The sequence below is a fragment of the Tamandua tetradactyla genome, chromosome 6 (assembly GCF_023851605.1).
Source record: "Tamandua tetradactyla isolate mTamTet1 chromosome 6, mTamTet1.pri, whole genome shotgun sequence".
NCBI lineage: Eukaryota > Metazoa > Chordata > Mammalia > Pilosa > Myrmecophagidae > Tamandua > Tamandua tetradactyla.
Window position 1 is genome coordinate 142,361,418 of NC_135332.1, and position 24,725 is coordinate 142,386,142.

General features: G+C 36.9%; 1 protein-coding gene across 1 annotated transcript in view; it reads right to left on the reverse strand.

The window, feature by feature from the left end:
* Positions 1-4,642: 4,642 nt before the first annotated feature.
* The window catches only part of STK3 (serine/threonine kinase 3), a 413,585-nt gene continuing 393,502 nt past the window's right edge, over positions 4,643-24,725 (reverse strand). The window contains exon 11 of the mRNA XM_077167310.1: positions 4,643-6,033. Within this exon, the coding sequence (XP_077023425.1) occupies positions 5,875-6,033 (159 nt within the window). The 3' untranslated portion in view covers positions 4,643-5,874. The remainder of the gene's footprint in view (positions 6,034-24,725) is intronic.

Below are 24,725 nucleotides of genomic sequence, written 5' to 3' on the forward strand. Positions count from 1 at the left end.
TGAAGTGGTTTATGACTATAACAGTAAAAATGGAAAGAGAGAGGTAAACTGGTTTTTTTGGGGGGGAGATTCTGTCAGGTCTGTTGCTTGATTGGTCAGCCTAAATCAGTTTTTGTGTAAAGTGATGTAGACAGGTTGCTGAGTTCTCTACCTTTTCTTCTTCCAGAAACGCACAGTCAGGAGTTCCCTCAGTCTCCAGGTACCTCACACCTCACACAGAAGTAGTGCCCCACAAGCCACCTTCATACGTATTACTGTATCTGACACTCATAAGAACCTGGTAAGTAGATATAAAGATGACAAATTATGGGGAACCAGATCCTTCTAAACATAGTGGAAGCAATCACACCTTGAGATAGTTACTTTTTTTTTTTTTAAAGATATTTTTAGTTTTTATAAATATAAGGTCAGGGAAATGTAGATGTATAGATCATAGAATCCTATAAAGCTATTAATATATAAATTTGAGCTTCCTGTATCCAGAGGAAATTGGGAAACCCAGTCAATTATATAACTCAACATTTGTAAGGATCAAGAGAGCTAAATTTTAGAAAATAAAATAGTAGGGAAATAAAGTTGGAATTTCCTGATGTCTTCACAAATGGGGCAATAGACACTGTCTTTAATAATATCTTACAATAGAAATGTCTTTAAAAAAAGGGGAGAAATGTTTAGCTTAACATACCAACTTACTTTGCTCTATGTAGAAAGGAAGCATTTTATAAATTTAATATGATAGATTTTCCCTCATGCAAATCACCAGCTGAGAGCAGGTCAGACCCTGAAAGAAAGACATACCTGGGTTCCAGGAGACTCTAATGCACTTTAGTAGTTACAACAAACTTAATAGTGAAGACCAGAGTCCTCTTCATTTTTGCCAAATGATGCACTAAACTGAAAAGGTTTAAAAATTTATTTTAAAACTAGTATCTATGAGTCATGTGCCAGACGCTTTAGTAAATACTTTACTTATACTAGATCATGTGATCCACACAATAGCTACTCAATTATTACAGATGAGGAAATTAGAAACAGATTGATTAAATGGTTATCTTGCCCAGGACAACAGAGGTATTTAATAAGAGCTGGTATTTGAAAGCCAAGTACTTTAACTTCTGAGGTCATATTCCTTCCAAGATGCTGATTAAATGTCTCTTTAAAGTTCTTATTATCAAAGAAAGACTTTGGTAATGGAGAAAATAGAACACATTTTAGCTTACAAAAACTTAACTTTCAAAGCTTAAGAACTCCACACATATCCAAATAATGAAGGAAAAAAATATTTTTGTACAGCTCATCTTGGAAGATTAAGTGATGCACTCTGCATTTCTTCTACATGTAGAAATTTCAGAAAATTTAGATTCCATTGAAATGTGAAGAAGGTACAAACCAGTCAACAATGATCCATCCTCTCCTGGTTCTAACTGAGAAGGGAGGAGTAGCTGGTTCTCCTTTTCCGATCGATTAGCAGGCAGACTTAGCAACCCTGCCCAACATTCTAAAGCCAGACCTCTCGTGTTTATTAGGCTATGTGGTTTAGTGGATAAAGCATAGATTTTGGAGGCAGATAGACGAGTTTAAAGCCCTGCTGGTGCTGACTGGCTGTGTAACTTCATTTAATCTGTCCCAGCCTTTCTTTGCTGAGAAAAGGAATATGCGTCTTGTGAAGGTTAGAGATAACCTATCCAAAGTGTCTGATCTAGTCGATGTTCAAAAACTGGTTGATACTATTATTGTTGTTTTACCATGACTACCTGGATGCTAAGGAGAGAACCAGTCTATATGATTGTTGATGAAATTTCATTGTTTGAGCTGATTATATTCAACAAAACTTTAATAATTAACTGCATCTAGTATACTGGTAGGCATTGGGGGAAACAAGACGGATAAACACCAAGTCTCTGCTTCCAGAAGCTTTACAACTTAGCAAAAAGATAACCAATTATGATGTAGAGTTTAGAAGCAGTTTAATTTGGTGGGAAAAAGGGCTCGCGTAAACCATATAAATGTAGGTCAGCACAAGTTGCTAGTCTTGAATAGCAGGAGGCAGAGTTCATTCTTAATTTGGTAGGCGAAGTTCTGTGATCAGAAGAGTGATAAAAAAATATGAATTTTTATCAGGAAACTTAAGTAAAGAAAATGGTGGCAGGGGGCCTGGCTAATGATACGTTCAGTGTTAAAAAGCATGAATTTGCAGCTGTTTTACCAAGATTGGCAGAAGGATTGAGTTGTTTCATCTCTATTTTCTCTCGGGGTCTTTTACATGATCCAAGGAGGTAGCTGAGTGAGGCTGAAGAGGTTTGTGTGGACATGGTGCAGGGAGAAGCTGACAACTCCCTGGAGTACAAGCCACCACTCAGTGACAGAGACTGCCCAACTAAGGTTCATACAAAACTTCCTTGGATCCAGGTCTCATTAGATTGCTCAAAGAGCAAAGAAAAGTGGTTTTCATTAGACCCTAGATTCTTGGCCTTCTGTGCCAAAAAAAAGAATACCTAGTAACCCAAAATAGAATTTTGATGAAATACCTAATTAAATGCCTATGCCTAATAACAGTTTAGTAATGCATTTTAACTCCAATAATTTTTAAAGTGATGTCCTATTTAGAATGTTATATCATTAGTATTTTCAGGATTTATTTTAATCATTAATCTGTAACATACAGGATAGGAAACGAAAATAGCATTCCTATTCAATACTAAGGTGTCAGCAATTTGGAAAGATTTCCTGTGACTAAGTTAAAAGTATCTTATTAGTGTCTTATATAACATCCATTTGGAGAAGTTACATATTCTTCAGTGATTATAAGCCCAGAGGATATGATCAGGTAAGCAGAGGAAAATATATATATAAGCATGCAAGTAATATATGTAGAGTTGCTTAATAGTGTATGTCACACAGTAAATGTCCCCAATAGTAGGTGTTATTCTTTTGAAATTCATTTAAATAAACATAATTTCTTCTCCAACTTAAATTGGTCAAATATGCTCACATTTTAAACATAAAACTACGTTAAAATAATCTGTTTAAGTATATTCTAAGTCAGTAGAGATGAGTCATTTAAGTTCATTAAGTCAAAGAAAAACTTACTCATCTACAGGACAACATACACAATGAGGCTGGGTTTTCAGAAATGAAGCTTTCATTACATTCACAATACTGTATTTATTAAGAGATGGAGATGCAGAGAGTACATTTATCTATTTTTGGAAAGTTTTCAGCAACCAAGGTTAAAAATAGTATGATGTTTCTTATTACACATTAAAGTAACTAGAAAACTCTCTTTCCTAAGAATCCTGATTAATCAAGGTTTGACTATACTTGAAGGTTTCCTTCATGGCTTTTGGTTCTTCAAAGCTCACAGTAAGTTCTTTTCTTTAATTGGTAGAGGGTAAGGAGAGAGAAGACAGGAAAAACTTTTAAATAGATTATTCTAAAATGTTCTGGAGCTTCCTAAAGTTCTAAAATAAAACAGTGCTGCTGATTGTTCTTAATTCTCTTAAATATATGTGTGTATGTGAGTATATCTTTTTTTATAGACAGATATAGCCATAGGTTACCAAGTCTATTTACATAAAAATTATGATGTGAATCACATCAACTATTAAAAGGACCTTTGTTGAGACTGAATTAGTATGACTAGTTAACAGGACTTAATTTGCATGCATTTTCTAATTTAGTAAACTGGAGAAAAATCATCTTCACAGGTCTCTTGCCCATTTCACATAAAGTGGTTTTGCTTGGATGATAACAAATTAGCCATTTGATTCTATCAAAATCAGGCAAGGTAATAAACCAAGTAGTGAAAAGAAAAGCAATTAACAAAGGAAAAAAAAGGGTAGGGTATTTGAGCTGATCAACTCTTCTGACTCCCTAATAGACCCCGATAGAGTTGTGGCTGAAGCAGATATTACAAATTCAAATCTTTTTTTTTTTTTTTTTTTTTAACATGGGCAGGCACCGGGAATCGAACACAGGTCTCCAGCATGGCAGGCAAGAACTCTGCCTGCTGAGCCACCGTGGCCCACCCTCAATCTTCGTTTTTAATAAACTTCAAAAGGTTTTTCAATATTTACCATATTTTTACAATCTTATAATTTGCATCTAATTACTCATCTTAGTATTTGTAAGGGCTCAACAGAACAAAGTCTACCTCAAGACATTACCTGGTTTCTATTTTCTATACAGAAACCCCACTCCACCCCCACAAATTGAGAATTGCAGCTACATCTTTACCTAACAGAACTTGTTTGTAGTGATTGAATACTGGACAAGCCAACACCAAAAAAACAAAAGACATAACCTGGGGCACAAATGCCATTTTAAAGGGGAATGGAAGCTAAATACTGGTTGTGGGCATCCCTGACATGTGTCAATGCTGCCTGGAGCTAGTGTGAGTCTTTCCAGTGCCCCATCCCTCTGCAGTGGTGACCCCCTATGCTGCAGATGGTGGAAGCTCCTTTGGCAGGGTCCCTGGGCGATGATACTGGAGCAGTCATCCTGCCACTCTGACATGGGATGGAGCAGGAATGAGAAATAACCCATGGTATGTTAAGTCACTGAAGTTACCAAGGCATCATCAAGCTTGTCCTAATATACCTTCCTTGCTTGGAAAAGACAGAGTCCAGGTACAGAAATGAAATGTGTTGGGAGGCACAGTAAAATTTATTTGTCTTTATGATTTACATTGAGTAATTAAACACACAAAGGAATAAACACTGTCAAGATGGCCCTATGTAGCTTAGGAAATAACTGGTCCCAGTTCAATCATACAATTGAAATCATAAAATTTCATTCAGCTTAGAAATTAGTTTCTTTTTAATGTTTTAATCTTTTTTTTTCCAGTCCCCAAGGCTTGCACAGTTGAGTATAAATGTTTTAGTTACTCTGTTATCATCAGACACATGATGTTTACCAATTCCCAGGAAATAAATGAAAACCAACAAAAAAAGTCCAGTGACAACAGAGCACATTTTCACAGAACCAAATTTGAGAAGCTTATTATAGTTTGATACAGTTTAGTTTTCAGACCTACACATGAAACAATATTAATAAATTATATTTGTTTTTAGGTTTAATATCTTTTTAAGTAATTACCACATTTTGTTTTGTGCAAGAGTTTCATTGAATTCTTTGGTTTTAAACATTATAGCTCTATTTAATCTAAATATATATAGTTCTATTTGTACCAAATATAAAAAATAAAAAAAAATTAGACAAAATTTCAAAAGGTAAAAATGCAATTATTGCTTCAGTATAAAAAACGTCTGGCCCAGTTAGATGCTATTGCTATTATTGCTTTGTTTCTGTTGGAAAACTATCCTGGAAATCAAGGACTGTACCCCTAGCTCCCGGCTGAAAGTGTGATTTGGTTGTCCATTGTCAGCTATTAGTATGTCCCCTTACTTCACGAGAGTTACCCTGATCTTGTCCTTTAAAAAGAAAACAAAGTGTAATAGCATAAATAAATAAGTTTATCTAAGGGGATATAATAAATAGACTACTAGATAGGAATGAGGAATAACAGAAAGCTTTTGGTGCTATCTTTGGATTTTCAAGGTTTTTGGACACAGCCTTCATTTATTAATCCAGTTTTATTGCTGGTGTGCAGCTGACAGGTAAAGAGAATACATTTCTGCTGTTTTATCATTTCCTTTTAAAAATGAATACATAGTGGATACAACTGTAAATTCTGCCTTTGGGAATTCACCTAGGTATGTACCATCAGCTTCTGACCTTTGCCCAGTTGTATAGCCCAAATCTTAGGGATTAATAATAAAAACAAAATATGATATTCCTTCAATTCTTAGTGGTTTCTTGGTCTCCAGAATAGCTATATAAAACAAAACAGAACACTCAGAGAAGAAATTAGACTCAAAAATTTTGCTGTCTTCTTTTTTTTGCATCCATTGCATCCAAAATAGGTTGTCGTTTTGCAGTGTATCTTTGACGAAGCTCTTCTATTTCTCGTTCCATCATGGGGTCCAATGCTTTTAACCGCATCTGTAGTTCTTCTAAACTTAGATTTTTTAACTGGTGATAGAAAAAAAAGAAAATATAGTGGAATTAGCTACACTATAATTTAAAGTCTAGTAAGTTTAACATGAATATTCCAGCAATACTACTTACTCTTTACATATAATACTCTTGACATCATCTTTGAAATATAGTTCAGAAATTTAATACAGAAATTCTTTCACTGAAGTACCCAAAAGCCAGATCTTATAAGAACCTCAAGTGATTTACCACACAGTCAGAAACTTTGCTTTCAGAAAAGAGCAAATGAGAAAAATAAGCTGACGAAACTTATTTGTTGAAAAAAGGCAGAAAGATAAACCCACCACCACAACAAACCAGCTTTCAGGATATGTTCTGGATACATTCACTCAAACCTTTTACAAGATTAGCACTCCAGCTATGGAGTGCTCCAATAATCATTGACACTTGCAGAGATTACCCAAGAATGTGACAAGATAAAATACATGTTAAAGTAATCGTGATATCCTGCATTTACCAAATTGTTAAGTTTTAAAACCTTAGTTACGGGAAAATTAAATTAACCAGAATATTTCAGTCCAAGCATTTAGATAAATTAAGGTTCTTAATTTATGCTGCAAAATTTCCCAGACCTGATACAAACAAGCCTATATAAGGTCTGACATGGGATGGCCCAATTTGAAAATGAAATGCCTGGCAAACTTTCATTGTATACATTATAGTCAATGTATACCATTGATTATGCTGGCTTCTGGAGACAACAATAACACATCCTTTACTGGTTTTCTATGTAACAGTAAGAGAGAAACCTCATATTGTGTATATGGGGTATAAAATCTGCTCCCCTGTATAACATGATCCATGACACCCAAGTGTCACTGCATTTATTTACATGGAAAAACAGCAAGATATGGATTATCTCATGAGAAATATTTTAAGGATGCTGTCTGAGGGTGTATGAGAAGCCTGAAATATATATCTTAATACCCTGGACTTTTGTCTTATTAACATTAAAAAATTCTAAAATTTATGTCTCCTTTAAAACTTGAGCATTAAAGCAATGGTGGTAGACAACTGGTTTAAAAAAACTATTGTCACAATGATTTACAGGATATTTTACATACTTAGTATCTTTTTTATTTTTTTAATTTTTTTTACATGGGCAGGCACCCGGAATCGAACCCCGGTCCTCTGGCACGGCAGGCAAGTGTTCTTGCCTACTGAGCCACCGTGGCCTGCGCCCTACATACTTAGTATCTTGACAGGTACTGCAGAGAAAGCAAAGCAGCACTAAACTGTTTCCTTGCCTTTAAGAAACTTACAAATTAGTTGGAAGGGTAACATTAGCAACTATAAAGATTTAGGGACTGGTGTAAGAAATCTATACAATAAGCCATCTATCGTGTGGTACAGAGTACACTGAGAGGCTCTCAACTCAAGTTCATGAATAAGCTTCTTGGGTGCAAAATTCTGTTTGTTCATGGTCACGTTCTCCTGGGAAGAGAGTCTGTTGTTCGTTTTATTTGTTTTTTTAAATAGATTCCCAAGAAAAAGAAAGGTGTTTCTCTAAAAATTAAATGGGAACTCAGGGAGAACAGAGAATCGCTTTAGGAAGCAGGGACTGGGCTTCCAGAGAAGAAGGTACCTCAGAGTGGTGAGCAGCGTCACCCCAAGGAGGAGATGCTTGCATGTTGAGGAAGAAGGACTAACACCAGAAAATGAAAGGCTCAGAGTAGGACTCTGTGGTGGGGGTGCATGGAGTAAGGCTGGAGGGGCCTGATGGAACCCCGAAAGCCAGGTAAAGCAGGGTATAGACTTTAGAGAGCCAGGATCAATTCTGGAGCAGGAAAATCATATAAGAATAATCCAGAAGTTGGTTTTCAAACACCACTTGGATCTTATTTCTTGTTTTAAGATGGTAATTGTCCTTAGAGCTATTTTATTAGCCATGCCAGAAAATGCTCTCATCGCTTTACAGTCACATCTCAATTTTAACCAAAAATGGTACTTCTCAGCTTGATCATCCACTTTACTCACGATACCAGGCCCTAAGTGACTTCTGCTTCCCCAAATCAAATCCATTGTCAACACAAAAATATTTGTCACCACTGAGAATACTGAAAAGAATGAATCACAGACTCTGAAGGAAATTCAGAAATTTCCATGACACGTTGAGGAATGACAGGAAAGAGTGTATAGAATCCCAGGATGATGACTATGAAGACACACACCACTCACTTTGGTATATAAGAAGTTGGTAGATGTAAAATCTGCCCTGTTATTTTTAGTCATACATTGCCAAATTAAGTTAGCCTATTATTATATATGTTTACATATAATATAAAGTCTCATACACATTAGCCTTTCTTCACTAATTTTTAATCCAAGTATAATCATGCAACTGATATATGCTTAGTACTGTTTAGATCACTGTGGGGATGAAGAATAAGGAATCGCAAAGCTTTCTGAGCTGTATGAACAAGGGCTGGTGGGTAGGAGGGCCAATGGAGCCCATACAGAGTTATTCACTTTGCCTGAGAAAGACCTGCCCAGTGGTCCCCAGAGGATCCAGTTCCACCTCTACATTCATCACAATTTCTACTTCAGCCCACATTAATCATTTCCATCTCTGAATTTCCATAGAACATTCATAATTTAAATCACATAATTTAGTACTTGATTATACAAGAATGTATTATCTTATAGTTGATTTTTTGGCATGAATTTCATGCTCTCACTCCAGATATTCCAAAAACATTTAGACTTTAGAAACTATGTACATGCCTAGAAACTAACTATACTGCTAAATTTCATGGCATGAAAGTAGGTGTGGTAGTTAGAACCAGGTGTCAACTTGGCTAGGTGAAGGTGCTTAGTTCTGTTGCTGTGGACATGAGCCAATGGTATGTGAACCTCATTTGTTGCTGATTACATCTGCAGTCAGCTAGGAGGTGTGCCTGCTGCAATGAATGATGTTTCATTTAGTTGGCTGGTGCTTAAATGAGAGACTCAATGTAGCACAGCCCAAGCAGCTCAGCACTTGCAGCTCAGCCCAGGCCTTTGGAGATTCAGAAAGAAATCACCCTGGGGAAAGTTGTTGGAACCCAGAGGCCTGGAGAGAAGGCCAGCAGAGATCACCCTGTGCCTTCTCACATAAGAAAGAACCTCAGTTAAAAGTTAGCTGCCTTTCCTCTGAAGAACTAACGAAATAAATCCCCTTTTATTAAAAGCCAATCTGTCTCTGGTGTGTTGCATTCCAGCAGCTAGCAAACTAGAACAGTAGGTTATTTAGATAGGAATACAGAAAATGACTCAAAGGAATGGGTTACTCTAAGGTGAGGAGAAATAACACTAGACAAAGCAACAATTATCATTACCTTAAAATTTTTACATTAAGATATTCCTGTAAAAATCTTGTACTACCTTATCTGGGGCAAGCTGCCTGCAGTTTATAAATAATATATTAAAAGAATGGACTAAATTCAGAGAAAGAAGTGACTTAGAAGAATTTCCTCTTCTGATCAACCTTTATATAAATGTGTGAAAGGTCACTGAGCAACCATTATTTGGCACTGCGAGGGAATTAAATTTTTTGCATAAGTGAATTCATGAAATATCTAAATCATAGTTCTTTAAATGAGAAAACTATTTCAACATTTTGAATGTAAAATCTTTATAAAATACTTTACAAAATATGCTGCCTTCTAAAAGCAGATGATATAGGACCTAAAACAACCTTTCCATGGTGATGAGTCAACATTATTAATACATATTACTAATCTGTGCTGCACATTAATTTTGTCTCTTCATTTTGACTTTTTATCTTTATTTGAGGGGAAGGTTGGCTCCTTTCATGGCTATCATTTAGCAAATACCCTTTACAAGATCTCTCCTAATATACTGGGAACCAGGAAAGCAATTAAACAACTCTATAAGGTACTGAGTTATAAATAAACAGGTTCTCACATGACAAGATGGATGAGCCTTCAGGACATAATACTGAGTGAAATAAGAAAGACACGAAAGGATAGAAATGGTATGATTCCACTCTTATGACCATGGTAGAGGTAAAATCAGAGGCTTATAACACAAAATATAGGGGACCTAGACATACACAGAAGCTTGAGATGGGTTAACAGTTTGATAATGAGGTTGAACTTAATTGTAAGGGAATAGATGGAAATGAAGACAGTTCACTAGGGGGTCTATAAGCAATATTACCATATTGAAGGTGAACATGATTGAAAGGGGTTGTATAGACTCAGTGTCCCACCAATTAACACTACAATATAAAAAAGTTCTTGCATGAACTACTGCAAACGTATGGATCTTGTACAAAGAGTGTATAATTTCAGGGTGTGGGGGGAAATGTTATTGCACGTTATGGGCTATGTTTAACAGGAAAACATCAACAGTACCACAGCAATACCAGGGGTACATATGGGAGGGGGGAGGGACAAGAGTTAGGGGGGGTTTGGATTTTCTATTTGGTGAGGAAAATTATCTAAAATTGAGAGTGTTGATGGACTGTTGACTTTGGACATTATACATAAGGCCCAGCAGATGGAGGTGACTGAAAAAATGCAGTGACTGAGAAGTAGATGGTGTAAACATATGAGTGAACGTGGTACTGCTACAAAAAGGAATGAAGTTGTGAGGCATGCAATGATGTGAATGAACCTGTGAGACATTTAGTGAGGCAAAATAAGCCAGAAACAAAAGAGCAAATAATGTATGAATCCATTTAGAAAATACCTATAAGAAAACTGGGGCCTAGATTGTAAGCAGATTGTAATCTTGTAGCACTCACGTTTAGTCGGGAGTGGTAATTGTTATTTCTGGATTTTGAGGGGCTGTTTTATATCTGTATAACCTGGTATTTAAAGATAAGAATGAAGCTGATCGGGTAGGGATCAAAGTATTTCAGAATACAGGGGTAAGGAAGACATTGCCTGTATTTTAGAACTTCACTTACTCTTTGAGACCAAAGGAAGAAAGTTTTATTATGTCCCAAACCTAGGCTTTCTGTAGCACATGATCTAACTTATCCTGTCTGGATAGATCACTTAAACAATCCAGACATAGGGAGCCCAGAATAAGAATGAGGGCCTCTAATACTTTGTAACTAATGTAATGCCTGGATACATCCCAGAGTATATTAAGCAGATAATCAGACAGCATTGGCAAAGTTCCTTGAGGGATGGGAGAAAAATTATGGAACTACTAAACTTTACCACCAGGGAGACCCCGGATACTGTGTCAGACACTGGGGACAGCCAAACGAATAGGCCAAGCCCTTGATTTTGAGTCTTGCTCTTGCCAAGTTTATGTATGTAGTGGGGAAGCTTAGCCTATCTAGGGTGTGCTTAAGAGTCACCTCTGGAGTACCTCTTCTGTTGCTCAGCTGTGGCCTTTCTCTCTCTCAGCCCAATTCTACAAGTGAAACCACTACCTTCCTTCCTACATGGGACACGACATGCAGGGATGAAAGTCTCCCTGGCAGTGTGGGACATGACCCCAGGGATGAGCCTGGCCCTGGCACCATGGAATCAACAACACTATCCTGACCAAAAGGGGGACAATAAGTGCAACAAATAAGGTATCAGTGGCTGAGAGAGTTCAAATAGAGTCGAGAGGCTACACTGGAGGTCACTCTTATACATGCTTCTGTAAGACATTGCTACCTATCATAACTCACCAAACTCCAACCAAAACCATTCCTGCCAATACTAAACAATATCTAGGGCATTATATAAGATTCTACAAAGCTCTCATGCACTAGGGTAACCTTCTAAAACCTGCAACCTACAGATGGGTCCCTGGAACAGATAAGTTCTGAAATGCAGAGGGGCCAGCCTTTCCAGAACATCAACTAGTTCCATCTCCCTACCCCATATTATCAACAGCCCCTTCCAACACGAAAAAGTTAGAATGGGCATAGCTCAAATACCCCTAAAGAGTGGGAGAAAGTTCAAAGATGATGGTAGAGTTATACAGAGACGGTCAGGTTTAACAAATGAGTATGCATGCCTAATCATTGTGCTGATATTTTATAGCCTACAGTACCTTAGAGGAGCAAGAAATAAAAACCTAAAATTGTGGCATTGTAACTCATACCAAGCTCTGAAATCTGTCCTACAACTAATTGTTGCAAAATACCTTGAAATTTATTGCTTTTATGTAAATATGTTATTTAAAGAGAAGAAGTATAACAGAGAAGAAAGGATTCAACATATGAATATAGCTGCTGTATCATTATATTGATATTCCTGTTGGTCTCCAGTATCTTGGAGCAGCTAGACAAAAAAATGAGAAATTGTGGAACTGCAACCCATATCAAACTTTAAATCTGTTCTATAACTAATTGTTGAAATGTACTTGGAGATTTATTGCTGTTTTTGTATATATGCTGTACTTCACAATAAAAAAATAATGTTAAAATAAAATAGAGCCCGAAAAAGTTGTTTTTGTGACATCAGAAAAAATCATATATTTAACAGTCCATTCACACCTAAAGTCAGAGTCTTTATTTTAGAGGGTTATGGAATATTTTAAGGTAGTATTTTATAAAGGCAGTATTATAATCAAAGTGCAGAGAACTGAAAGTTACAGGTAAAAATTTTTGAATTTATTTTATTTAATAAAGTGTCAAAATGTTTTTGCAGTTATTGGATTTTGTGTAAATAAATCTTCTAAACAATTAAAAAAAAAGAATAATTAGGTTCTGAGTGACAGCCTAATGCTATTTTAGGCTTGGCTTTAGTGCTGAAGCTTGTTATAGCTATTTCTATTGTTTGCATTAAAAAAATAAATCCAGTTTCAGATTGTGACTGGGCAAATTTGGGATTAGGATTTCTGTCTAAACTACATATATATAGTTATTTTTCAGGTGGGCTGCTGGAGAACTACAGAGGATACCACTATGCCTTTATGGATTAGAGTATTAATTGAGATTGTCTATGGACCAGGCACTGTAGACACAGAGATAAATTAAGTACTCTTTTTTCCACAAAGAGTTTGCAATCTAGTAGGTAAGACAGTCCAACCATGCATAGCTAAATCAGTAAAGAATGAATAAGCTGAGAAGGAGAGTAGGAGAGAGGAGAGGGGAAATAGCATGAGCAGAAACATACAAGGCACACAAACATATGGCATCTTTGGAGATGTCTAGCAGACTGCTAGGCTATACAATGATCCAATGGGGTGGAGGGTCAGGAGATGAAGCAGGGAAGAGAGACATGGTGAGAATGCTAAGGGCCTTGAGCAGTTGCTACAAATTTTTTGTTGACAGGAAAGAAATGCTAGAGAATTTGAAGCATAATGGTAACATGATTAACCATGAGCTATAGAAAAATATCTCTGATACCAGGTTTGAAAATGGATTGCCATGGACAGAAAAAATGGAGGCAGGAAGACCTATCAGTCTAGTGCGAGGATGAGCTTGAACCAGGACAATGGACGTAGAGATTGAGGAGAGGGGAGGAATTTGAGAGATCTGAAAGTAGAATAAGGGATTTCTTTGTTGACGGATTATAAAGGGTCAGGAAGACAGAAGGGTTAAAGATTATTCTGGCTTCAAGCTTATGTGATGGATAGATACTGATACCATTAATAAAGGAGGGTAGTTAATGAAATTGGTTTTAGTCTTGTTGAGTTTAAGATATAAAATAAGATATCAAAGTCAAGATATTAGATATGGATTATAATTTGGGGTACTGGAGCTCAGGAGAGAGTACCAAGCTAAAGATACAGATTTAGGGTATGACTTATAGTTACAAAATTCTGGTTGGGTTTTGATTTCTGTTAAAGCCCTAATATATATTTAGCATTCCATGTTTTTCTAGCTATCAAGACTCCTACAGGCAGGAAAATGATTTTGGGAGAGGAACATGGCAGAGGTGGCTCTTCTCAATCTCTTGGAAAACAGCACTGCTCAATGGTTTAGTAGCAAAAAGATTCCCAAACTATATAAAATTTTAAAGAGGTTCATAGTGATAAAAAAGGGCCCTAAAGTGCATCAAAGAACTTCATCAAGAAAGTAGAAAGACAGCCTACACAATGGGAGACAATATTTGGAAATGACATATCAGATAAAGGTCTAGTATCCAGAATTTATAAAGAGATTGTTCAACTCAACAACAAAAAGACAGCCAACCCAATTACAAAATGGGAAAAAGACTTGAACAGACACCTCTCAGAAGAGGAAATACAAATGGCCAAAAGGCACATGAAGAGATGCTCAATGTCCCTGGCCATTAGAGAAATGCAAATCAAAACCACAATGAGATATCATCTCACACCCACCAGAATGGCCATTATCAACAAAACAGAAAATGACAAGTGCTGGAGAGGATGCGGAGAAAGAGGCACACTTATCCACTGTTGGTGGGAACGTCAAATGGTGCAACCACTGTGAAAGGCAGTTTGGCGGTTCCTCAAAAAACTGAATATAGAATTGCCATACGACCCAGCAATACCATTGCTAGGTATCTACTCAAAGGACTTAAGGGCGAAGACACAAACGGACATTTGCACACCAATGTTTATAGCAGCATTATTTACAATTGCAAAGAGATGGAAATAGCCAAAATGTCCATCAACAGATGAGTGGCTAAACAAACTGTGGTATATACATACGATGGAATATTATGCAGCTTTAAGACAGAATAAACTTATGAAGCATGTAATAACATGGATGAACCTAGAGAACATTATGCTGAGTGAGTCTAGCCAAAAAGTAAAGGACAAATACTGTATGGTCCCACTGATGTGAACCGACATTCGAGAATAAACTTGGAATATGTCATTGGTAACAGAGACCAGCAGGAGTTAGAAACAGGGTAAGATAATGGGTAATTGGAGCTAAAGGGATACAGACTGTGCAACAGGACTAGATACAAAAACTCAAAAATGGACAGCACAATAATACCTAATTGTAATGTAATTATGTTAAAACACTGAATGAAGCTGCATCTGAGCTATAAAAAAAAAAAGGGCCCTAAAATATCATACAATCCACTTTCACCCATTTAACATGCTAATCCAAATGAAAAATTTCTGTGCTATTAAGGATATCAGAAGAAAATTCAAGCTTCCTGAATTAATGACAAACTTTTCCTTCTTCAAAATCAGGTATATTGGTTTCCTGAAAATCTATAAAAAGGAAGAAAAATCACTTCAGAATTTTTATGTTTATGGATCAACAGAGCTTATGGGAAATCAATATGAAATCATATATTTATAGGTAAGAAATGATACTTATGAGGCTGTTTGTTTAACAGACGCATAAACTCTAATGGTTATTAGTCAAACCTTCCAGGAATCTCGGTGCAAAAGGGAACCTTAGAGATGCTACTCTAACTTCCATATTTTAGATGAGGAAATGAGTTAGCTTACTCAAGGTTACATTGCTGGTTCATGGCAGAGACATAACTTCTAGATCAATGATTTTTTTCATTATGCCATATCGATTAATGGCATTCAATTACTATATTGTATTAACAAGTTTGAGGGAGATAATCAGGCATTTACTTTTTCAATTTCAATTCTTTTTTTTTTTTTTTTTTTTAAAGGAAAGACAGAGAGAAGGAAGGAAGGATAGAAGGAAGGAAGGAAGGAAGAAAGGGAAACATCTTTAAACATTTTCTTGTTTTTTATTGTATTCTGTTTCTCCGTTTTTGTTACATGGGCTGGGGCCGGGAATCGAACCGAGGTCCTCCGGCATAGCAGGCAAGCACTTTGCCCGCTGAGCCACCGCGGCCCGCCCTCAATTTCAATTCTTTATATATATATGTATGTGCCTCTTTTTTCCTTCTCACGTCTCCCGTAACCTGCTTTTGTCGCTAGTAGAACACTATTTATACCAGCAGTTGGGGCAAGAAAAATGGCAACTATATAAGCTCCCTTTTGTACAGTGCAAGGCTCTGCATTACATTTGATCCTCAATGAAGCCAAGTCCGTGATATAGGAAGGTTTAAAAGGATGTAGCACTTCAGGTATATGATCCTTCTCCTGTCTGGTTCAGAAGGAAAACAAGACCTTTCCTCCAGTTTGACTCTTGTATAATCTTTGGGAGGGGGGAGGGGAGGGAAGTGTTCACAATATTCTTAAAGCATCCATTTCTGATTCATTAGATTTCATTGATTTAAACTGAGGAGGTTTTTCACTTCTTTCATTAAAACCTGGCAGATTTTCTCAGGTGGTTTTAAAGTAGAACAGAAAAGAGGACAGGGAGGCAAAAGAGAATAGAAATGTGGTAACTGATTTATATCAGAGGACAAACAAACTCTAATTCTGCATGTTTAAATACTTAAGTAATAATCTAATATGAAACTTCGTTGGAAACTTGTTCATACCTTCAAACAGTAAAAGTTATTTGAGTAGGAAAAAAAAAAGTTATTTGGATAGAAATCCAAAGTGACCCAGTTTTATATTCTTAATAGCGCACTGCTAGGGAGTTCAAATGCTAAGCACCACCAAGGTGGAAGGAATGCTGTTGAGGAATCCCCACGGCCTTCCTTGAGCTGAAAGGGAAATGTTTTTTAGGTATTCAGGTAGGAAGGCACAGTGAATAGAAAACCCTGCATATGATTATCACATTTCATCTAGGAGGTAAGAAAATTACACATCAGTATCCAAAATATTACATTTCTCTGTATCCGTAAACAAAATCTAAGTAAAAGGACTATGTAATTTAATAACTTGTTTACTAGATCTTGCATAACACAGCAGTACAAAGAACTCAGTGACATGAGAAGGTAAGATGGAAAATAAGATTAAATCAACCCCACTAAAAATTCTGACAGTTCTAACTTTCAATAATTAGAATTATTTCTTGAACTCTATGAAAAGCAATGAAATGCTGTTCGGTACTGATCAGAAAGAAGAGCGTCAGTAAAATTATTTCTTTAAGTTTAAAAGTATACAAGTTTAGAAGTTTTCAAGTATATTCTAAAAACCTAAAATATCACACTTAAGTGATAAGGAATTACTTTTTTAAATAGCTTCACGTTTGGATCTCCAGAGGAAAATATATATTTTAATATTATTTTCTGTTTTGTCAAATTAGACATAATATTATACCCCATAATCTCTCATGTAGAGATTTTTTTAAAAATAAGTTTTTAATCTAAAAAGACAGGAGAAACAGATAGGCTTATTAAATTTTAAAATGTGTAAATGTGACATTTTCAGACTTAATGGGACCACGAGGTGCTGGTATAATTAGTCTGTCAAAATAAACGAGATACCCCACAATGAGGCAAATGATCTTATATATTAACATTAACATACTTAGTCAAACGTCAACCAAGAAAATCCTGTACAAGGCTTGCTGTATTTACTGGGAAAACAAATTCTGCCTAGCAACTATTTAAATAAATCTCACAGATGCTACAGACCTTATTAGTGGCCTATAATTAAAAAAAATATGAATTGCTAATACTGTATCCTGACTCATCTATTTTCCCATCTGCTAACAATTCTTACAATATCAACAGAATGGCTAACAACAATAATTTTCTATGGCAATTTTGATGCTGAATTGCCTATAGCATTTTCTAAGATTTAGCAGTGCATGCCTCAGACTGTCTTGAGTTGTTTGTGGCCTGGAGTGGCACACTCCCTTTTCCCCTAATATTCCATTTTAGCTCTAATTTTTACTGTATTGAACAGAATCTGGTTTGGCTTCATAAAACACTGTTCATGGAGGCTGCCACACTCATTTTACTAACAATGAGAGCAGGAAACATTCCAAAATATCAGCAAAATTACAGTCAAGTCCACCAACTAATTCAGACAAACAAAAAGGCAAAGGGTCTTCTGCTAATAAGACAAAGCAACAGGAATAATAGGAATTATTTAAAGTTTAAAAAAATTAAAAATTCAAAATATTTAGGTATTTTCTGGATTTCATTTCTGGCAATAAGAAGAATACAACAAAAAAGCTTTCAGGACAATCCAAACTACCATGAAAATGGCATAAAGAAAACCCTACACATACGCTGATAAAACACATTTACAAAAATAATTAAGAAAACGATAATTTCAGGTACTTAGCACACTATAGAAGAAAAGCTGAATTCCTCCTGTAAACCCCTTATAACATGTGCTCTTAGTGGCTGCAAGAAGGAATAAAGTTGTGAGGCATGCAACTAGGTGAATGAGCCTCAAGGACAGTATATTGAATGAAACGTCAGAAATGGAAAGAGAAATATTACAATGCCTCATTTATAAGGACTAACTGTAATACACAACTCAGAGAATTGAAGTTGAGAGCATGGACTATCAGGTTGGGGCCTACTGTAAAGGTTCCAAGATTCTGAGCTCTTACAGCAGTCAAATGTATTCAGGAGTTGTAGCTGTTCTTTCTAAATTCTGAGATACTGAGCTATTTATGTATGACCCGGTCATTCCTTGAATCTTCAGGTATTTATGTGACACCTGAGAGTCAGAGTTAGAACTCTGAAGCTACCCCAAATAGCAACTGCTAAAAAAGTTGAAAAAGTGATCAGGCTTCGACTACATATATGAATGAAGCGGATCTGGATAGGACTACAGTAAACCAAAATACAGGGTAAAGGATAGCGTCCATATTTTAAAACCTCAACTTCTATGTGAGACCAAAGGGAGAGATGTTTATTTGGTGCAAAATTTATAGTTTTGGGTACTGCATTATCTAATTTAACTAGAATGGTTAGTTTGAATACCATAATTACATGGACTCTTGAATAGGGCATGAGATCTTGTTGGTTTGTAAAGGTTAGTGTGATGCCCTGATATATCCCAGAGTAATTTGGTCAGAGAATAAAAAAATATTTGCAAATACCTTTTTTCCCTCCAAAATCCCTTGGGGGACTGAAAGAAAGAAGGAAATATTCAGCTTCCCCATCTGGGGATTTCCTGACATTCTCGCAAGCAGTGGGGACAACCAAATCAATAGGTTGAGCCCTCAATATTGGGGTTCAACACTGAAACGTATACCTGAAAAGGAGAAGTTAAGCCTACTGATAATTATGCCTAAGAGGCAACCCAAGAAAACCTCTTTTGTTGCTTAGATGTGGCCTCTCTCTCTAAGCCAAACTGGCAGGTGAACTGCCCTCCCTGCTTCATGGGACATGACTCCCAGGATGAGCTGGGACCCGGCATCATGAGATTGAGAAAGCTTTCTTGACGAAAAGGGGAAAGAGAGAAATGAGACAAAATAAAGCTTCAGTAACTGAGAGATGTCAAACAGAGTCAAGAGTTTATTCTGGAGGTTATTCTTGTGCATTACTTATATCTCTTTTTAGTTTACAGTGCACTGGAGTGCTAGAGGGAAGTACCTGAAACTGTTGAACTTGTCCCAATAGCTGTGATTCTTGAAGACAATTGCATAACAATATAGCTTTTACCATGTGACCAGGTAATTATGAAAACCTTGTGCTGATGCTCCTTTTATCCAGGGTATGGACAGATTAGTTAAAAAATATGGATAAAAAATAAATAATAGGAGAAAGAGGATAAGGGATAAAAAATTAGGTAGACTGAAATACTATTGGGCAATGAGAGAGGAGTAAGGGGTATGGGATGTATGAGATTTTCCTTTTATATTTTTATTTCTTTTTCAGGAATGATGCAAATGTTCTGAAAATGTTCATGTGATGAATATACAACTATTTGATGATACTGTGAGCCACTGACTGTATACTATGTATCTGTGTGTGAAGATTTCTAAATAAAAATAGATTTTTAATGGACTCTTAAAAGTTTCATTAACATCAAATCTACTGGCAAAGTCCTCTTTCCCAAATACATATTATTTAACTATTTGAATGGAGGATTATATGGAACTGTGCTCTGAACTGAAAGTTCATGTTTTCAGCTGAGTGAATGACTCTAAATATTCTGAGTATAACTGGAAACTGGTGAAGCATTTTATTCTGGCTGTTTAAACCTCAGAGCTTCTAGAGAAAACATAAGACAGAGTTCTCGCAAAGAAAAAAAGATTAACAACCCAATTCTTGTGGATATCAGTGGAAGAGAAGGGGAAAGGACCAATAAATTAGTGATCATGTACTGTGTGTTAGATACTATCCTAAGTCCTGTGCACAAAGTCATTCGATCCTAGCAACTACCTTACAACACAGGTAATTATAACATAGGTAATATTACCAACCCTGTTTTATACGCGAGAGACTAAATGACCTACCCTAGGTCACTCATAAGAGATGCTTAAGCAGAGACTCAAAGACATTATCAAATACACTTAAATTTGGATTAAAGCCTCAGAGAGCCATTTCTGGGGTTTCCCAAGAAATAAAAAACAAATCTCCAAATCCAATTATCACATGAAACAATTTCTAACAGTTTGTTTAGAGATTAAAAATAGGGAAACAACATTCCTGAGGGGGGAAAAACACCATTCTCCTACCAGACTGTACCTAGAGAAATATTACTAGATATTAATGTATTTTAGCCATAATTGGCCTTCCGAACTAAGTGTATATATGTTTATTAGGCATTTTTTTTGTTTAATCAGCTCTAAATAAAATAAACACATTTCTACATCTTCCATTAGGATATATGCCATAATTTAAAAAAAATTTTTTTTATTAATTAAAAAAAATTACAGAAAGAAACAGAAACATTCCCAATATGTGATCATTCCATTCTACATATGTAATCAGTAATTCACAATATCATCACATAGCTGCAGATTCATCATCCTGATCATTTCTTAGAACATTTGTATCAATTCAGAAAAAGAAACAAAAAGACAACAGAAAAAATAAAACGAAAACAGGAAAAAAAAACCACGCACACCATACCCCTTACTCCTCCCTTTCGTTGACCACTAGCATTTCAAACCAGTTTATTTTAACATTTGTTTCCCCTATTATTTATTTTTATTCCATATGTTCTACTCATCTGTTGACAATGTAGATAAAAGGAGCATAAGACACAAGGTTTTCACAATCACACAATCACACTGTGAAAGCTACACCATTATACAGTCATCATCAAGAAACATGGCTACTGGAACACAGCTCTACATTTTCAGGGAGTTCCCTCCAGCCTCTCCGTTTCCTCTTAGATAACAAGGTGATATCTACTTAATGCATAAGAATAATCTCCAGGATAATCTCTCGACTCTGTTTGGAATCTCTCAGCCATTGACACTTTGTCTCATTTCACTCTTCCCCATTTTGGTCGAGAGGATTTTCTCAATCCCTTGATGCTGGGTCTCAGCTCATTCTAGGGTTTTTCTCAATCCCTTGATGCTGAGTCCGAGTTCATTCTCGGATTTCTGTCCCATGTTGCCAGGAAGGTCCACACCCCTAGGAGTCATGTCCCACGTAGAAAGGGGGAGGGCAGTGAGTTTGCTTGCTGTGTTGGCTGGAGAGAGAGGCCACATCTGAGCAACAAAAGAGGTTCTCTTGGGGGTGACTCTTAGGCTTAATTTTAAGTAGGCTTGACCTATCCTTTGTGGGGTTAAGTTTCATATGAACAAACCCCAAGACTGGGGGCTCAGCCTATAGCTTTGGCTGTCCACACTGCTTGTGAGAATATCAAGAATTCAACTTGGGGAGGTTGAATTTTCCCCCGTTCTCACCATTCCCCAAAGGGGACTTTGCAAATACTTTTCCACTCACTGATCAAATCACTCTGGGATTCAATGGGGCATCGCTCTGGACTAACCAACAAAATCTCATGTCTTACCCAAGGTTCCATGTACTTATGTTGTTCAACCAAGCTATCTACATAAGTTATATTAGGAAATGCACTAGTCAAAATATAAATTTTGTACCAAATAAACATTTTTTGCTTTAGTCTCACATGTAAGTTGAAATTTTAAAATATTAATTACCATCTATTTTCAGCACCCCGCTGTAATGACATTCCTTTGTTCTTCCTCATGCAAAAACATTTTTTAAATTTGTACATTTAGTCACTGTCATTATACACTCTAGGCAATCCTAGATTATACCATCTCAGTCTTTGTCGTCTATCTTTCTTTCTGATTTCATTTGTGCCCCCAGCCCTCCTCCCTCTATCATTCTCACATTCAGCTTCATTCAGTGTTTTAACATAATTGTATTACAGTTAGGTAGCATTGTGCTGTCCATTTCTGAGTTTTTACATTCAGTTCTGTTGCACAATCTGTATCCCTTCAGCTCCAGTTACCCAATATCTTACCCTATTTCTATCTCCTGATGGTCTCTGTTACCAACGAAATTCTCCAAGTTTATTCACTAATGTCAGTTCATATCAGTGAGACCATACAGTATTTGTCCTTTTGTTTCTGGCTAATCTCACTCAGCATAATGTCCTTAAGGTCCATTCATGTTGTTAAATGCTTCATAACTTTATTTTGTCTTACAGATGCATAGTATTCCGTCGTATGTATATACCACAGTTTGTTTAGCCACCTGTCTGTTGATGGACATTTTGGCTGTTTCCATCTCTTGGTAATTGTAAATAATGCTGCTATAAACACTGGTATGCAAATGTCGTTTGTGTCCTTGCCCTCATGTCCTTTGAGTAGAGACAGCATATAGATGGGTCCCGTTTCCTAATCCATTCTGCCAGCCCATGTCCCCCGATTGGGAAGCTTAATCCATCAACATCAGTGTTCTTACTACCCGGGCTTTTTGTCTTTTGTCTTTTATATTTCCTTCTAATTTTCCTTCTTTTTACCTTTACTCATGGTCTTCCTTTCTACACTCTTCTCCACACCTCTCTCTTCTGCCTTCGTATCTGTCTCTAGCGCTCCCTTTAGTATTTCTTGCAGAGCTGGTCTCTTGGTCACAAATTCTCTCAGTGATTTTTTTGTCTGAAAATGTTTAATTTCTCCCTCATTTTTGAAGGACTATTTTGCTGGATATAGAATTCTTGGTTGGCAGTTTTTCTCTTTTAATAATTTAAATGTATCATCCCACTGTCTTTTTGCCTCCATGGTTTCTGTTGAGAAATCTACGCATAGTCTTATTGGGCTTCCATTGTATGTGATTGATTGCTTTTCTCTTGCTGCTTTCAGGATTCTCTCTTTCTCTTTGACCTCTGACATTCTGATTAGTAAATGTCTTGGAGTACATCTATTTGGATCTATTCTTTTTGGGGTATGCTGTACTTCTTGGATCTGAAATTTTAAGTCCTTCATAAGAGTTGGGAAATTTTCAGTGATAATTTCCTCCATTTGTTTTTCTCCTCCTTTTCCCTTCTCCTCTCCTTCTGGAACACCCACAACATGTATATTCGTGCGCTTCATATTGTCCTTCAATCCCCTGAGTCCCTGCTCATATTTTTCCATTTTTTCCCCCTATAGTTTCTTTTTCTTGCCAGATTTCAGATGTTCCATTCTCCAGTTCAGAAATCCTGTCTCTCAAAATCTACCATTGTAGGTTTCCATTGTTTTTTTCATCTCTTCTACCATGCCTTTCATTCCTATAACTTCTGTGATTTGTTTTTTCAGACTTTCGATTTCTTCTTTTTGTTCATTCCTTGCCTTCTTTATATCCTCCCTCAATTCATTGATTTGGTTTTTGATGAGGTTTTCCATGTCTGTTCGTATATTCTGAATTAAATGTTTCAGCTCCTGTATCTCATTTGAATTGTTGGTTTGTTCCTTTGACTGGGCCATATCTTCAGTTTTCCTAGTGTGATTTGTTATTTTTTTGCTGGCGTCTAGGCATTTAATTACCTTAATTAGTTTATTCTGGAGATTGCTTTCACTTCTTTTACCTAGGGTTTTCTTGCTGGATAAATTTGTTGTCTGTTTGTTCTTTGACATTCAATTTAGCTTTTTCTGGACCTCTAACTTAGGTTTTGTTTAACAGAGGAGAATTTTTCAGTTCTTGTTTCCTTGTTTCTTGGCCTGCTTGTATGGTGCCTTTTTCCCCCCACCCTGAGGAGGGTCTACATAGGTATTACAGACCCCAGCTGGATTTTCCCAGACCATACTGGCCTCCTATCAGGAGGAAAGAGTCACCTGCGTTGCTTTTCCCCCCGAGGGTGAGACCCAGCAGGTTGAAAGACTTTCCTGTGAAGTCTCTGGACTCCGTTTTTCTTATCCTGCCCAGTATGTGGCGCTTGTCTGCCTGCAGGTCCCATCAGCATAAGATGATGCGGTACCTTGAACTTTGGCAGACTTTCCCTGCTGGGGGCGTGGTGGAGACAGAGGAGAGGTTGTAGGCTGGTTTTAATGGCTTCAAATTACCAAGCCCTGGTGTCTGAATTTCTTGAGAGAGGGATTCCACCTGAGTTGGGCTTCACCCCTCCCCTGGGGAAGGCACAGGTTCCAGACAAGCCCTCAAAACAAGTTTGTTTCTGCCAATGCCTGGGTCAGTTGCAGCCTGAGGAGCCCCGCCGCTGTATCCAAAGGCAGTCAAGCCTTTGTAGATACACAGCCACAAAAAACTCTGTTTCCTTCTTTTTTTTTTCCTTTTTCCATCAACCCCGCCCCCTTGGCGCTGGGGCAAAAATGAGTGACCTCCACTTTGACCAGGTTCACCTGAGCTGGGGGCCTATTTTTAGTAGTCAGAATTTGTTAATTAATTCTACAATTGGCGTTTGTTTGGGCTCAGCCCCTGATGCTGGTAAAGTCTCTTTCCTTTCCCCTCTGGGAAGCAGCCTGTGGGGGAGGGGCACCGACTGCCACGGAACTCACTGTTCTGGCGGGGCTCGCAGCTGGTCCAGATTGGGGTATGCTGTGTGTTCAGTCACTGATGAGGCCTCAGGAGCTGTTCTGT